The sequence below is a fragment of the Nilaparvata lugens genome, chromosome 6 (assembly GCF_014356525.2).
Source record: "Nilaparvata lugens isolate BPH chromosome 6, ASM1435652v1, whole genome shotgun sequence".
Lineage (NCBI taxonomy): Eukaryota > Metazoa > Arthropoda > Insecta > Hemiptera > Delphacidae > Nilaparvata > Nilaparvata lugens.
In genome coordinates, this window is record NC_052509.1 from 13,497,897 (window position 1) to 13,515,677 (window position 17,781).

General features: G+C 35.2%; 2 protein-coding genes across 5 annotated transcripts in view; one reads left to right on the forward strand and one right to left on the reverse strand.

Annotated features, from left to right (window-relative positions):
- LOC111044591 overlaps positions 1-17,781 on the reverse strand; it is a 45,956-nt gene that overhangs the window by 17,654 nt on the left and 10,521 nt on the right. For 2 of the 4 annotated variants that reach the window (XM_039430151.1, XM_039430149.1), the window contains exons 4-6: positions 12,202-12,279; positions 11,129-11,323; positions 9,993-10,160 (exon numbers count right to left, since the gene is read on the reverse strand). The exons of 1 other annotated variant lie outside the window; for it this stretch is intronic. In XM_039430151.1, the coding sequence (XP_039286085.1) occupies positions 9,993-10,160; positions 11,129-11,323; positions 12,202-12,279 (441 nt within the window). The remainder of the gene's footprint in view (positions 1-9,992; positions 10,161-11,128; positions 11,324-12,201; positions 12,280-17,781) is intronic. One more of the 4 variants, XM_039430152.1, reaches the window with a different exon arrangement.
- On the forward strand, positions 4,845-6,150 carry LOC120351799. The gene is made up of 2 exons (XM_039430154.1): positions 4,845-5,054; positions 5,924-6,150. The coding sequence occupies exons 1-2, from the start codon at positions 4,950-4,952 to the stop codon at positions 6,119-6,121; spliced, it is 303 nt and encodes a 100-aa protein (XP_039286088.1). The 5' UTR covers positions 4,845-4,949; the 3' UTR covers positions 6,122-6,150.

Genomic DNA, 17,781 nt, shown 5'->3' on the forward strand with positions numbered 1-17,781 from the left:
TACATAACCTCAATCTTCAAATATTTTATATAATAATCTATTTATGAGCAATAAACTTCCTTCAAATCCTTTTTAGGTTCTTGTACCATTTAGCCAGAACAAGCTGATGCTATCTAATCTTGGTTATTATCTGCTTGGCGATATTAGCCAATTACTTTATTTTTAGACCTATTACTATTTCTGTTAGGGCTTTTTATCTACCCAGATTTAAATATGTTACAGGATATAATAAAAAATTCTATAAGTTTGTATGCTGACATAAAACACAAAATATATTCCCATAGAAAAAATGTGCATAAAATATTCGATATAACTATAATTCACTTAAATAATCTATTTTTAAAATCTGAATAATTATCACAGGCTTTGCTAATATTCACAATAATGAATTTCAAATTCATAAATATATTATATTTAATACTGGTACTTAGACTTCCAATCAATACAAAATTCTACCAATAAAAACCTGTTCGGTCTATAAGTTTGATATGGTATACTTGGTTCAATTAACAAAATTAATATTAATAAATTAATTTTCAAACATGAGATCTCAGGGATTTATATGAATTCGGGCTGTGCATGGAAGTAAGCTTCCTACATATAATAAATAAATTTATAAAATGTTCTTGTGAACTATGTGATATTGTTCAACACGTGGTGACTTTTTATTTTAACTCTAATTAATTGGAATAGCGCTTTTTTATTAATTATTACCCCACTGAACGTAGACAAATGAGCTCATTTGGTTTGACTTATCACTCACTGACTGAAGTTCTGGATGTTCTCGTGGATTGAATTAATTATTTCCAATAATTAATTAGGTAGGCTCCTTTTCGTCACTGCTGGGCTAACGTGTGATCCAGATTTTTATAAGTTTCTTTCGAATTAAAGCTATTTTTATGGGAATCTTTACAATTACGAACTCCTTGACAGCACTGAGTTCACAAACAATTAACATTCAACAAACATACATTACATTTAAAAAAGGGTTTGGCTTAATAATTCGTTAAAAAATTCCTTTTAAAAGGAATAAGAAAAGACCCTAAACTCCATGTGCATCCTCTCGAGTTGGGATCTTCAGCCAGAAGAAAGAGGTTTTCAGAAAAATTTGCTTCTTCCTAGAATAATTCTATAAGCTACTCTCTGATTGGCCCTCAATTTAATAGACTCAATACAATTGGTTGCCTTGGGAATCAGGGCTTCCTCGGCTTTACAATAGAAAAAATTAAATAAAAGAAGTTTTTATACAGATATATGGGGTATTTATCTTAAATTGAATTCATAAATAAATCGTAACATACGATTTTAATAGATAATACATTTAGTTTTTATATGAGTTTTTTTATACTCTTGATTTATCATGCTTTTTTGGATTGTAATAATATTTGTATAGAAATAATAGTTATTTGTAATTCTACACATCGACTTCCTTTAGTATACATAATATATCCTTTATGAGTGAATTTTATATGATTCAACCGGTCATATGGGTTGATCGAATAATCAGCTGATTCATTCAGTATTGGTTCGGATAATTATCGATTTATCCAAGATCGACTAATTCTTTTCAAAACGTAAACAAGTAACTCTAACCTCAATGTTCATGCATTTTATTTTATTTTTTATATTTGTAATCCGCCAATAATAATTATGCCGCTTTATAATTTTTTGATCTTACCATGAGTTCTCATAATTATTAATCACAATAATACATATTTTCTTATCGTTGTTGATAATGCTATTACTCCTAATCACTAATAATACTTGATTTGAATTGATTTACTCTTTAGATAGGTCTAACCTTCTTTCCAATTTTATAGTTCTATTACATTTTATTGGCTCATTTAGAAATATTTGGTGGTTTCAAATTACCACGTGACACAAAACGCCCTCTGATTTCTGATTTAAAACGACAATTCGAGAATATAATATAAATTTTATGATCCAGTTGGTTTTGGATCAGAAATCATATATGTTACAAAGTCTGCTAATAACTCTACTGAGAATCTTACCTCCTAACAATTCAACAACATATACAACAATAAATAAATTCAATTCAAATACATACGCCTTACATCGGCCAATCTCCTTCTACACACAATACACAATATAAACTATCTCCTCCTCCATACATAATATAAATCTTTTTTCTAATCCACGCTCTGCCCTCAGGCCAGAAGCACATTTGAATGTTGGTGCAAAATCATTGCCAACCTAACAAACTGATAATTCTCCGACTTGCAGAGTATAACATATTTTCTCCCTCAACATAGAACAGTGACTTGTACATTTTCATTTCATTCTCTTGCAGAAATTGGGCTTTGTTTTCATGTAATGGATATTTTTAAAGATAATCTTTGGTAGGTTTTATCAACACGAACTTCTTATTCCTCTAATACATTGAGACTTGGGATTAATGCTTTTGGTGGTAACTATGCGGTTTGATCATTTGGCGGATAATTTTAATGATTTTCTTAATAGTTTATACATAAATAATAATAATATAATATTTCTATAATATCTCTACATGCAATTCACATTTATATGACACTTGATCTTCTTATTCGGGGTATCAACTTTGATGATTTAATAGGCATTGACTATTCTGGTTTTCGTAGTGTACAGCTGGTTTACGTTGGCTTCGGCTTGTCACTTGTCGCCATCTTGATGTTTCTTCCTGCTACATGAAGGTAAGTTGGCTTTTTAACATTAGAAGTTATTTATTCTCTTGTTTCATTAATAAGAAAGGTGGTAAAAAAATGGTTTCTAAATTTTTTATTTCTTTATTTTCAGGTGTTGTTGTTCGAAGTGGATACTCGTCTGCGAAATAAGTGTGTTGCCTGGTGTTTGTTTGGTACGTATTTGTTGACAGGTAGATCCATGAATCCAAATATTATTGTTTATATTCTTATCGCTTATTGTCTCGATAATACGGTTTGAGATTAGAAATATTTTCCCACCAAGTTAAATTTGGTTTGCTTTCTTCATACAACTGAACGGTATTACGTTCAGTTACGGCTGCTGTCCGGTTGTTATTTATAGATGAGGCTGTCCTGATGATGATTTATCCTTCATAAATATAAAACCTCGGTATCTTGTATACCTTTTCAAACAATTCTTAGCTTCATTAATGGTTATATATTTCAGTCCATTCTTTTTCCAATCATCTTGTAGTCTTAATGCATTTTTCCTGTCACTTTCATTTAATGTTCTCGGTTTCAGTTCGTTATAAAATAGTAGGCTCACAACAATAAACATTTTTATAATATAACCTTTCCCATCCTCAATGATAGATTCTTTTAATAACAACAACATAATATCTTCTATCATACCTACAACGCAGTCCTTTATCCATATCACAGCCATAACAAATAGTATACAATACATCAGAACATTTATCCTTTCTTTAACAATATAATCTCTCAACATGTAATAGTCAGGTACTTTCACTCTCTTATTATAATTTCTTATTTCTTTTAATCTTCTTAAACACTGTTTATCCTTCATCAAACTCAATACGTAGTCCACTTTATTATTATCATCCATGCATGTTTCAATCGTAGTTTTCCTTTCAGTTCCGTTTTTAACCCTGTATGAATCCCTATTAGTCCTTCCGTTAGCTCCAGTTTCCTTCCATTTATTAGATCCATTTTGCCGGTCACATCGCTGATCTTCTGCTTTAAAGCGAATGTGCCGCGGATGCATGCCGTCGATCTCCGGTCCTCCATCCTGGTCTCGGTCCGGAATCCTCCTCGGGCGTTTGAAACGGGCATGCGGCTGGTATCGTCGCGCGCGGTACTTCTTTTTCTTCCGCCTGACTTTCCGCCTCCGGGCCTTGCGGTGCATGCCTCTTTTCTCCTGTAGTCGGTCATGCAGTCGGTCGTCCGGTGTCTGCCTCGGGCGTTTCCGTCTCCGGGCCTTGCGGTGGGCGTTCCTCCGATCCTGCATGTTGTCCTCCCGGTACTCACTGGTATCTTCCTTCCCATCCTTGGTATGCCTCGGTGTGGTCGATTGATGCGTGGGTGTAGGCTCGGTGCGCGGATGCTTGGTGGTGGTCCTTTGATGCGCGGGTGTGGCGTTCAAAACGAGTTCATCGCATGTGGGCTCCATATTACATAATTCTTCTACTGTAACCTGGTGTTCCTCGGTGGCGGGTTGCTCTTCCTGCGGTGATGGTTCTTCAGTGGGAAATATAAGGCTCAAGAGGGATTGATGTTTACAGGGCGTTTCAAGTGCATGGCGGGCGGCGGTTTTGTGTGGTAGGCTGTCTTGTATGGGCTCCTGTGTGTCTGGTGTGGGTCATTTGCATGTTGATTTTGTGTTGTCCTTGTTGTATGTGCTATTGTATAAGATGTATTTGTTGGTTATGATTTTGTTTATTTTCGTCCTGTTTTGTGAAGGTTATTTTCCGTTTATTATTTCTATTCCAGTGATCTCTGTTATCATAATATGCCTCTTTGTGATGCTGTTTACTGTTTCGGTATTGGAACTTATTTCTATAATTATTATCAAATGATTGAACTCTGTTATTATTTTCAGTATACTTCGCTCTTTGCGCATTTGCTCTAGCATTTGCTATATGATTTTCATTATTACTGTTTTGTTTGAAATTACTATTTTGCTGATTAAAATTTCTTGCTTGTTTATTTATATGATTTGGCTCAGAAGTAGCTGATTGGATAGAATGTAAATGTTCTATCATTTCTTCACAACTGGAAATCGAAGATACCGCCAGTGTCATGCGAACATTGTAAGGAAGCTTTTTTGATAAGATGTGAACCAGTGATGAATCAGCTAGAGATTCGTCTAACTGATAGTTTCTATACATTAAATCTGCTATAAAATCAGTGTAGGATTGTCCATTTCTGCTATCGTAAGTGCATAAAATAATTTCTGACAATGCGTCCATCTGTTTACATTTACTCCAATACTGTTGCAGGAACTGGGAGATGAAGTCCTCCAGGCTGTTGATATCTCGCATCCGGCTCTGGAAAAACATCAGCGGCTCGCCAAGTAGTAGACTGGACAGTTGGAAGCGCCATACTAACCAAGAGGTGGGTATCAATTCCTGAATAGCTTTTATTTGATCTATGAATGGTCTGGGTTGCATATGACGGTAGGAATTATCGAATTTTCCAAGACTTTGAAAAAGTTGAGTGCCGTTTACTACTTCATTCGGTGTATACTGCATTTGACTGACTGGGATATTTTCCATGCGTGTTTCTATTCTGGAGACTCGTTCTTCATTTGCGATCCATTTATCATTCATAATTTTCTTATGTGTATTCACTTCATCATACAATCCGGTTAGCTTCAACTGCTGTCCGCCTATAGCATTCTCCAATATGCTGTATCTCTCACTTGATTTTGCCCCCTCCTCCGCTAAATTTGCCATACATGCCTGCACGTTAATTTGTTCCTTAACTATCTCTATTATTTTCTTGTTATTTTCTTCTACTTTCGACTCTATCTCGCCCTTATTTTCTAACACCTTTCCCATGACCGTTCCCATGATAGCGGTGCCCAGCTCCTTACCCAATACGTCCACCTGTTTTTCAACTTCCTTTGGTACGTCATCCAACCGTTCATTTATTTGACAGGTGACATCATCTAGACGAGTTTCTAGCTTTTTGATAACTGCAGATTGAGTATCTATTTTTGTATCTATTATATTTCTCACTTCCTCCCTGAAGCTAGAAAATTTTGCATCCATGGTTTTAATACCTTCTTGTACAGTCTTGGTAATATTTTCAGTGATAGTTTCACTATTTTTCTGCATAGCTTCCCGGTTTGCCTTCGCTTCGTTGTCCTGTCTTGCTAAGATTTGACTGAGCATGAGTTTGAGTTCGTTTGTTGAATCATTTGCCATAAGATTGGTAATGTAACCGACTGAAGAGTCTAATGTTGTATTGCGTTTTTCCAGGTTGGTGGCGGATGGCGGTTGACTGGCGATATCGGATGGCGATTGGGTAGCGGCATTCTCCGTTCCTTCGGCGACGCTTGGAGCGATCTGCGGAGACGCCGGTACCGGGTTGGACGCCCTCACTCCCTCATCCGGACTCTCATCGGACTTACTCGCATCGACGACGTTATCAATCTTCGTAGAAGACAATTGGGCTAAGTTTTGCGGGTCGAAACTGATGGAGCATATGCCGCCTCCCTCTCTCTCTCGTGGGGTCTCCGCTGCATCGTCCTGGGGCTGTTGATTTGCCGGTGTCGTGGCTACATAGTTTTTGGGGATGTTCGCTGAAGTAGGAAATTTGCGAGTTAGCCGGCGACTGGTTCATGGTGACGTTATTATTGAATACTTCGAGTAAATAGCCAAGTGTGTTGCCAAGTCTCAGGAATATTAAAATGGATTCAGTGATAGTGCCTATTCTGGATAAAATTGTGTTGTGTTGAAGTTTCAAGTGTCATATACATATATTACAAAAAGACCTTCTAGTGCTACAGGTACGCTTATCAACATAGACAGATATGGCTTACAAATTACACTAATATAGTTCTTAAAATTTTAATTAGGGTCTTATCCTCCTGAATAACGATAGTATTATAATGCCTCAAATAACCTATAACCCTGGTCAGCATACAATGTCTAGATTCAAAGATCAAAATCAAAATTTTTACTATAACTTTTATGGAAATTTCCATCCAATTTTCTCTATTATGAGAATTATGTTCTCAAACTCGTGTGATACAGTTTGTCTGTATTTATGCAGCTTGAAAAATTTTAATTTGAAGAGCAACTCAATTATTTTAGCCAGAAACTTACAATAGATCATCAGATATATCTTGTTGAATCAACTTCAGATTATGTTTCTTGCAGCTTTCAGTTTTATCAATAATTTCATTAATCATTGATAGTAAGATTGAGTAGGTAAGCTTTTCATCATGCCCCACGTTGGGCGCCATTGTGTGAAGTTGTGCTCCTGGGGGGGTTATCTCTTATGATAGAGTCCCACGTTATGAAGCTATTGTGAGAAGTTGTAGATTGTAATTCCTTCACAGATAATATGGTGTTTCTGGTACTTACAAGAGCAGTCTCTAAATTCCCTCTTTTGCGAATAAATTCACAAAAAATTAAGGCCTTCCGGCTCGCAAAATTACTGGGTTCAAACATCAGCTCTAGCTCAGTGGTAGAAACATGAATTTTATAAGTACAAATAATCACCATAAGGTTCAAGGACCAGGTATTGATAATTCTTACCGCTGCTTCTATGAAGTTCTTGAAGAATACCAGTAAGGAAATTAAAAGAATATTTGATGACTGATTATCAGTAACCATGTACCACTAGAGAATAATCAGGATCAACTATAGTTGTTTCTAGTTGATTCTTAAAACGCTCGTCGTGAGTACAAGTATTCACCAATATACCCTTTCAAAATTCCTTAGAACTTACAACGCCAGTTCTTGAAGCTCTCTGGATCCTTATATGATATAACTGGAACCTTATTACTATAATTTCTTAATATGCTTGTTCTGGCTGATAAACTGAATATCATCAAAGGATGATAAATATTGAGTGCTTTGAATAAGGTTAATATTATTTGATTCAATAATTTTAAATGCTGCTAAATATTGGTGATATTAAAACAGCTCAAACTATATAACACGAGATGAATTGGGATATAATAAAAAATTCTATAAGTTTGTATGCTGACATAAAACACAAAATATATTCCCATAGAAAAAATGTGCATAAAATATTCGATATAACTATAATTCACTTAAATAATCTATTTTTAAAATCTGAATAATTATCACAGGCTTTGCTAATATTCACAATAATGAATTTCAAATTCATAAATATATTATATTTAATACTGGTACTTAGACTTCCAATCAATACAAAATTCTACCAATAAAAACCTGTTCGGTCTATAAGTTTGATATGGTATACTTGGTTCAATTAACAAAATTAATATTTAATAAATTAATTTTCAAACATGAGATCTCAGGGATTTATATGAATTCGGGCTGTGCATGGAAGTAAGCTTCCTACATATAATAAATAAATTTATAAAATGTTCTTGTGAACTATGTGATATTGTTCAACACGTGGTGACTTTTTATTTTAACTCTAATTAATTGGAATAGCGCTTTTTTATTAATTATTACCCCACTGAACGTAGACAAATGAGCTCATTTGGTTTGACTTATCACTCACTGACTGAAGTTCTGGATGTTCTCGTGGATTGAATTAATTATTTCCAATAATTAATTAGGTAGGCTCCTTTTCGTCACTGCTGGGCTAACGTGTGATCCAGATTTTTATAAGTTTCTTTCGAATTAAAGCTATTTTTATGGGAATCTTTACAATTACGAACTCCTTGACAGCACTGAGTTCACAAACAATTAACATTCAACAAACATACATTACATTTAAAAAAGGGTTTGGCTTAATAATTCGTTAAAAATTCCTTTTAAAAGGAATAAGAAAAGACCCTAAACTCCATGTGCATCCTCTCGAGTTGGGATCTTCAGCCAGAAGAAAGAGGTTTTCAGAAAAATTTGCTTCTTCCTAGAATAATTCTATAAGCTACTCTCTGATTGGCCCTCAATTTAATAGACTCAATACAATTGGTTGCCTTGGGAATCAGGGCTTCCTCGGCTTTACAATAGAAAAAATTAAATAAAAGAAGTTTTTATACAGATATATGGGGTATTTATCTTAAATTGAATTCATAAATAAATCGTAACATACGATTTTAATAGATAATACATTTAGTTTTTATATGAGTTTTTTTATACTCTTGATTTATCATGCTTTTTTGGATTGTAATAAATATTTGTATAGAAATAATAGTTATTTGTAATTCTACACATCGACTTCCTTTAGTATACATAATATATCCTTTATGAGTGAATTTTATATGATTCAACCGGTCATATGGGTTGATCGAATAATCAGCTGATTCATTCAGTATTGGTTTGGATAATTATCGATTTATCCAAGATCGACTAATTCTTTTCAAAACGTAAACAAGTAACTCTAACCTCAATGTTCATGCATTTTATTTTATTTTTTATATTTGTAATCCGCCAATAATAATTATGCCGCTTTATAATTTTTTGATCTTACCAATGAGTTCTCATAATTATTAAATCACAATAATACATATTTTCTTATCGTTGTTGATAATGCTATTACTCCTAATCACTAATAATACTTGATTTGAATTGATTTACTCTTTAGATAGGTCTAACCTTCTTTCCAATTTTATAGTTCTATTACATTTTATTGGCTCATTTAGAAATATTTGGTGGTTTCAAATTACCACGTGACAACATGTATGCAGGAATCACTTGCGAGATGTACAAACTCATTCTGAAACTGCTTGACATTCAATAAGGAACATTTCCAAGTCAGTTGAATTCGGAAAGAGAAATAGTTTATTTTTTTAATTTTATGTTTGCAGTGATAGAAGTGATAACTCTAACAAGCTTTTCTTCTAATAGACGAATTCATAGAATGTGTACAACAGCAGTATCTGTGATTGTACTACTTCCCCGCCCGCTTCAAGCTGGTTTCAATAGGGTATAAGCTGTCGGGGAGCTTAGTTGTTGGGTACGATCACGACAATCAGACCCCTAATAGGCCTATCCAGCAGGGGATTTACTGTCGGGGAGACTAGTTGTCGTGAGCGTGTGAGGAGCTTAGTTGTCGCCGACAACTAGGCTCCTTCCTTCTAGTAGGGGATTTACTGTTGACGGCAATGGTATATTTTGCCAGGGGATTTACTGACGCCTGTGATCAAAATAGCGAGGAAACTAGTTGTCGGGGAGGCAGGTTGGCGGCGACCCGTCTGGCGGCTTTGAAATACATAGGTGAAAGATTACTTAAGCAAAACAACTCATTCTCGGTAAAATAGCTTTATTGATAAATCCTTCGGTACCCTGACAAGGTTCTTCTGCAGACGGGGCACGTTATTGGTAATGGCACTTTGTGAAGTCATTCTCGTTCACCGAGTGACGATGTACACTCACGCACCTTCCGCACATAACAAAATGTCCACAAGGCTCTGTAATGTAGGAGCGCTTGTGGACTCCGCAGGTGATGCAGGCAGGCCAGGTCGTCTTCGCCTGCAACGGCATCATCTTCCTCGATAGGAATAGCAGCCAGGTATTCCACTTGCCGCTGGCTCAGATGTTCGGCTTGCTGCAAACATAGTAAATGGTGAAGCGAATGAAATTCAACTTGACATAATTGAAATTGAAATTCAAAAAGTAAAATAAATATCAATGAGCTGTTTCCCCTAATACCGTAGCTGATATTCTACGCAAGTTGAACCACAATATTTTGTACATTTTGCCTTTCTAATGCTTGATCTAGGTGATGAACGAAAGTCTCCACTCTACGTGAAGAAAATTAAGTCAACCAAAATCCTAAATGGATCCGAGAATACCAAAGTGTACCGGATGACTGCGCATGTGAAAAAGTTAACTCATAAAAAAATGATAAATTAAAATAATGAGTGTGAAAATATGAATCAGATATAACATATATATATATCAGATAATTATTCCAGTCATAACTAGTCTTGGAAATTTTACTTTAAAAACCCAACCTACTTAACTTTTCAATACTTGATAAGATCAGGTTGATCGGCACATTCAGAAGAGAAAATAAATATGTAGATGAGTAGATAACTCGTAGAAACAAAACGTAGAGCCTATTTGTTATATTTATGATCCTATATTTATAATATTTAGATGTTAAAGTACGATCATATGCTGATAGTGAATGTTTCTGTGATTTTTCTGGCTTCAAATTTTATCAAGTTTTTTAATATTTTTCAATTTATTAATGCATTTTCAAGTGTAATAATAATTTGTTTCATCTTTCTGATCAACCGAGATACAAAATTTTTAGTATAATGTATATTTGGACTGTAAATTTTTGTGATCTTTATAAAAGTGTTTTCATAACCTCATTTGTACTATTTTTATCAAAATTAGGGAGAGGAACAGTTTTGGGTTTATCCTGTTGATTCTCTCCCAATCATTAATTTGATGTTGTGATTAAGGAATGTAATAAAATGAAATGAAATGTTAGTGAGTGTAGCGAGGTCTACGGTTCTCCGAACTACTAGAACACAATAATAAATATATGCATGCATAGGCTACCTGTTCGTTGTTACTAGGAAATAGCCCACTCACATCCATGGGCCATAGTTCTTGCAAGAACTCTAGGTCATTCCCTACTCCACCTCTTTCGACAATGGCTTGACCTTCTGGTTCTCTCATTTCTCTGCCTCTAACTGCTCCTCCTCTCCTTCCACCGCCCCCTCCTCTTCTTCCACCTCCCCTTCCTCTCCTGGGCTGGCGACAGATAAAAATTGCAAAATCAGCTTTTTATTAAAACAGTTCTTATATGTACATGTACAAAAATGAAATGCATTTCAACCCAGAAGATAACCACAACTATTTTACAAGGGGCGCCTGTTTTCACCATACTGGCCTTCCACGAAACATTCGGTCAGCCTGTGATACGAATATCTCCTACCTATGTCACGTTATCATGTCAAATGTTCCACTCCCAATAAGTCAGCTCGGGGCCTGCGGTATATTCAAATTTAAAAGAATAATATCAAACTGGTTGACGACTTTGGATGAGGATCAATGTGAACGTGTTCTGAAATCGATTTACCATCCATAGTTTCAATTGCATTTTATTAATTTTTTTTTGTTCCCTTTTTTTAAAATTTATATATTATTATTACAGTTATTATCAACAATATATTTTCCATATATCTATGGATGAGAGAGTGTGTGTGTGTTTGTGTGTGTGAGAGAGATGATTGGGGGGGGAGGTGAGAGAGTGTGTGTGTGTGTGTGTGTTTGTGTGTGTGAAAGAGATGATTGGGGGGGGAGGTGAGAGAGAGTGTGTGTGTGTGTGTATATTGATTTGGGGGGGGGAGGGTGTAGGGATAGTTTCAGTTGATTCAACATTAAACATTAATTTAATAATTAGAGTAATAAAATTAATTTTGGATTGGCAAAGTGCTGGACTCATTGACCCACAAACAGACTTTTTTAGTCTATGTGGGCAATTACTATTTCATTATCAGGGTATTGGTATGCTGCACATTCACCGCAATAATACATTTCCGTATAATAGTAATAGATCTATATGGATGTATGGAAAAAGTAAGTGAGGTTTACTGTTCATAGAACTACTAGTTATATCATTGCCTTACTTGATTGTGAGGGTCAGCGGCTGCGGGCGCATTGTTGTTGATAACTGGTAACTCTGGTAACTGCAGCTGCTCAACAACCTGCAAACGTAAAAATGTGTGAAGAGTCAATGTTCAACATATTGAGGCTGATTCACACACCTAGCACTAGGCATGGACCACGGTACACCAAATGTGATTGGTCGCTATCATTCTCACATGTTTGACTGTATACCGTACTGCGATTGTGCTGTTGTCGTTCCCTTCTGCACTCACGTCATTCTATGCTCCGTTCAAATCAACTTCGGACTTGGGATGGACATGCGCAGCAGAGAAGGCATACAGCAGCAGGGATACAACGGCGGCTATGTTGTCGTTGTGTACCGGCCAGCGTTCTCTAATTTCCAGTGAGTATTGTAACATATTAAAATCTGATGGGCAAACAAAATCCCTATTTGGGAAAATTTTATAGGTCTGAAGTGAAATAGCTACTGATCGGCGACCTAATAACGATCAAGTCGCATAACGTGAAAATCTAGCCAGACACCTTGGCAAAAATTTATTGTAAACAAATGGTATGCAACTGGAGGACTTTGGAAAGCACATGGCTAATCGTTGTAGAGGGAGAAACAACTTATATATACTAAAAAAATCTTTCATCTGTAATGAATATACTTAAACCACCAAATAAAAATAAATTAGAATATTAAGGAAGTAGGATGTTCCTAGGCGCATGTATACAGTAGTGAATTTGCATGAACCAATCAAATTGCAGTAATCGATGGACGGCAATAGAGAGCCGATTCAAATGTATTTATAAATATTTCTATAAATGATAAGATTTTATAAATTTTTATTACTCAGTTTATGTATCGGATATGGTCCGAGAAAATATAAAATATCATACCTAAGATATAGGTAATAATTTAGTAGATTGGCATGGACTATTAGATCTCTTTAAATGGCGTAGTAGGGAATTATTTAAATTTATGTAAATTTGTAAGTCGGAAACGAAAATTGTAGGAATAAGAGTAGAACCTGCCCACTTGCCTGCCAGACACCATTATGGAACGACACTAAAATTTGTAGAGCACAAGACCCTTTATTACATTGTACTTTTTTTAAAGACTTAAAGTTTAAATTCATTAATTAATTTTTCATAAGACTTAGTGATGCTGCATTAAAGCGAAAGTCATTTAAACATTTATTTATTCCCTTGGAGAAGACAACTTCGGCCACCAGAAATCCAGGACAACCAGGAAATTCGGATCGCCGCCAACAGCTTATAAAAATTCAGCACGTGAGTGATATATCATCGAAATCTATAAAGTTAGGGCGCCCTCAGTGTAATCTATAAAGTTAGGGCGCCCTCAGTGCTTCAAGTGAAACAAATATAAAAGCTAGCTCATCGGAAAGGTTATAAGTATTAAAAATTATTATAAAACTTGCGCAAGTCTAAAGAAGGTATTAGAAATATATTTTATTAAATAAGAGTATGTCAATTTATATATCCAAAGGTACACAAATTAAAGGAATATTAAATTTTAATCTTGTAATACAAACGCTCACTTAATCATTGATTCTATTTAATAATTTGTAATGATATACTGTAGCTCTTGTTCACTGGATAAATTGATTTATCTACTTCCATCAGAGGCCGAACCTTATGCCCTAAACCTAGCTCCGCAGTGCAGGCTGGATGCTTGTCTGACTCGGACTAGGCGCTGAGACAGCAAGTAATAGCAGCGTTGGTGGGAATGCGAGCGGCCGCAGTAACATCTTCCACCCAGCAATGGTCGGCGTAGTTCCGCCTAGCAGGCAGACGAAAGATCAATCCAGTCGGTTATTTGATCCCTCCAGCCAGGCTCAGCCAAGCAGCCGAGACAATAGAACAATGGAGTGACGGTCTTATTCGCGTTCATCAGCAGTTTTCTTTCTCACGACTATTTTTATTTGTGTGTGTCAATAATAACTCCAGTCACCAGTAAAAAGTTCCCAGAAACATGGTGTACTACCATATTAATGACTTTTCATGATGATTTTTAATTATTTAAAAATATTGTTGACATTCTGAGCCTACAGGCTATACTTGGGGTCGCTGAGAACGAATCTGCAATCAGAATTTCTCTATCACGAAAAATAACAAAAAAAACCCAGCTGTTGATCTTCCGGCAACTGTTAACAGTCATCATGCAATGCGGCCGAAACACTTCCAAGCCAGACACCCATCTCAAATGACAACAACGCCAAGCTGTGAGAAACCATCCTGCACTGCGGCGCTAGGTTAAGATATATATATATATATATATATTATATATATATATATATATATATATATATATATATATACCGGGTGATTACAAATGAAATAGACAACTTCAATAGCCTGTACAAAATTAGACTGGTGTATTTCAACATAGTAAGTGATATAGGTTTGTAGGGAATTTCTTAAAGTCTATGTTGGTAGAACTGTTGCTGGCTATTGTTGGCTGCTCCGTGTTACAACAGCCAGTTTAGTTTAGCAATATGGCCGCTACTCAAGTGGAGAAAGCTTATTGTGTTCTTGAATTAGCCAAAACAAACTCTGTTACTGTTGTGCAGCGTCATTTCAGAACAAAATACGGTAAACCACCACCAACAAGGCAATCAATTTATGACTGGTATGAACGTTTTGACAGCAGTGGATGTGTGTGTAAGAAGAAGAGTACTGGAAGACCTTCTGTTACAGAAGAAAAAATTGATAGTGTTCGTGATGTTTTTGTACGAAGTCCAGAAAAATCGACTAGATCAGCGAGTTTAGAATTGCAAATTCCTCATCCTACTGTGTGGAAAATTCTGCGGAAACGTTTGAAAATAACACCTTATAAATTGCAGTTAGTACAAAGTTTAAATGACAATGATAAAGTTGTACGTAAAAATTTTTGTCAAGAGATGCAACATTGTCTTGAAAATGATGACACATTGTTTAATCGCCTAATTTTCAGTGATGAATGCACTTTTCACATTAGTGGAAAAGTTAACAGACATAATGTACGAGTATGGGGAACAGAAAACCCAAGAGAGACTGTACAGCATATACGCGATTCTCCTAAAGTGAACGTGTTTTGCGCTTTATCTTGTGAAAAGGTTTACGGGCCTTTCTTCTTCCAAGAAACATCAGTAACCGGAAGAATTTATCTGGACATGTTAACCGAATGGTTAATGCCTCAACTCCATGAAGATAGTTGTAACTTTGTACAAGATGGAGCTCCGCCTCACTGGTACTCAGACGTCAGAGGGTATCTGGATGAACATCTTCCTAGACGATGGATCGGCCGTGCAAGTGAGGAAAACGTTGTGTTTCAGCCGTGGCCACCTTGTAGTCCGGACCTAACGCCCTGCGACTTTTTCTTGTGGGGCTATGTAAAAGACAGAGTTTTCGTACCACCGCTTCCTGTTGATATCGATGATCTTAAACAACGAATCACAAATGCTCTTGCTACAGTTAACCGTGAGATGCTTAGTCGTATGTGGTCAGAATTTGACTACCGTGTTGATATCTGTCGTGTTGCAAATGGTGCACTCATTGAACATCTGTAAATTTTCAATAAAAACTTCAAGAATTCTTCTATGTAATCATGTAAGTAATGATCTAAACTTTTAAATAATAAATTCTCTACAAGCTATTCAAACTGTCTATTTCATTTGTAATCACCCGGTATATTATTGAGAAATATATTGAAGCCTATAGAAATTAATATATTTATAATCTATGATTTATCAATTTATTATTTTATGATTTTTGGAAAGAAGATATGAAGTGAGATTTTCTAAATCGACAAGCAACAGCAAGTCGATACCTAAGCTGCATACAAATAAATGCATATTATCAATGAATTAAAAAAGCACATGGTAACATTTCGTGCTGAAGAGCTAAAAAGTAGTGTACCAGTCTGTGATATTTTATTTTGTATTTATTGTGTGTGTTTGTTGCTCTATATATATTTCCATATTTATCTGACTTTTAATATTTATTCGTACAATATATGTATCAAGTTTTTTTTATGGTGTACCATTTATTTTATTCCCCAATACCACGCATGACAAATCTCATATCTATTTATCAAATTATCAGTATTGAATTATTAAGAAAGTTACCATCCGATTTTAACATTAATAGAATAAGCTGGTTTACACAGCAATATATTGCATTGTTAATTAAATCTCTGGAAATAATACATTCTAAAGATTTCTATAAATTGTCCAAGAGCAATAAACTTCAGGAGCTCCTGAGCGAGCCTATAAGGATTTTATCGAAGTTGTGTTCTAAAAAACCACAACCAGACTTATATATTTTTGCCCTCATGCTTTACCGATTGCAGCCAAGCCAGGCAAATCGTTATTCATAAAAAATAACGTCAGAGTATTCAAGCGCTTATGTTAATCTTAGTAGGTTTTCTCTCTGCAATCACAGACTCCACTTTCTCTATTCGAAAATTGACAACTGCGCTTCCATCTATGACTCAATCCATCACTGCAATTGGTTGATCTCCCTCCATTTCTCTGCGCCGCAAATTCCTCCAAGTCTGAAGAAGATTTGTACTGAGTAAAGTGGATCTTACTAATCCATTCACCACTAATCCAGTTATTAAGCTACCATATCATATATTTTTTGAACAAGCAAATAATATTGCAATGGAGAAAAAACAGCAAAATGCTTATTTCTCTCAAAGGCCAAACATCTGCTCTCTAATGATTAGTATTAACAGTAGTTGTATTAATTGTAGTATTAACAGGTAGTATTAATATCAGTGGCGGTTCTAGGCCTAGGCTGGGTAGGCGGCCGCCTACCCAGTTTTATGAGATTTTTTTTAAATTTTTCATGTGAACCTAAAAATGTTAAATAAAAAAATAAATTTTGGAAGTATATTTAAATGTTTATAGTCATGAGTTATATTTTAGATGATTCAACAGAAAATTGTTTTTATTCTATTCTATTACTATGCCACATTTGCAGTGCGTGAACGCAGGGCTTTCTATGCTTAGAACGGGGAAAACATACCTCAGGTCTTCAATGACAACACAACGTCTAACTAATCTTTCAATTTTATCTATTGAACGAGAGGAAAGTGAAAGGCTGATTAAGAACCCTGAAAAAATCTTAGAGGCGTTCAGCAATGTTGGGCAAAGAAGACTACAGTTGTAAATATAAAATGTATTACTCTATGTTCTAAATAATGTTAAAGTGTAATAAACCGTTGATTCCATGAATACTAAAATGTGTATTTATTTCAGAAATTTCCTTCGATATTCCAAATAAATAGCCTATCAAATTGAAATATTATTTGAAAGAATGATTAAAACAGCAAAATTATGGTTGGCCTATTAGCAAAATAGTGTCGAATTGAACAATTAAATATGAGTATTATTAATTTTTATATTATTAATACATCTTCATTTAATACCTATATGCTTTGACGTCTTTTTTACATGAATTACTTAAGTAGCCCTACCCTAGGTCTATGAATAGACCTACAGTATGATAAGTTTTGCCTACCCAGTTTTTTATGTCTAGAACCGCCACTGATTAATATTATATTATTAGTAGTATCAACAGGAGTATTA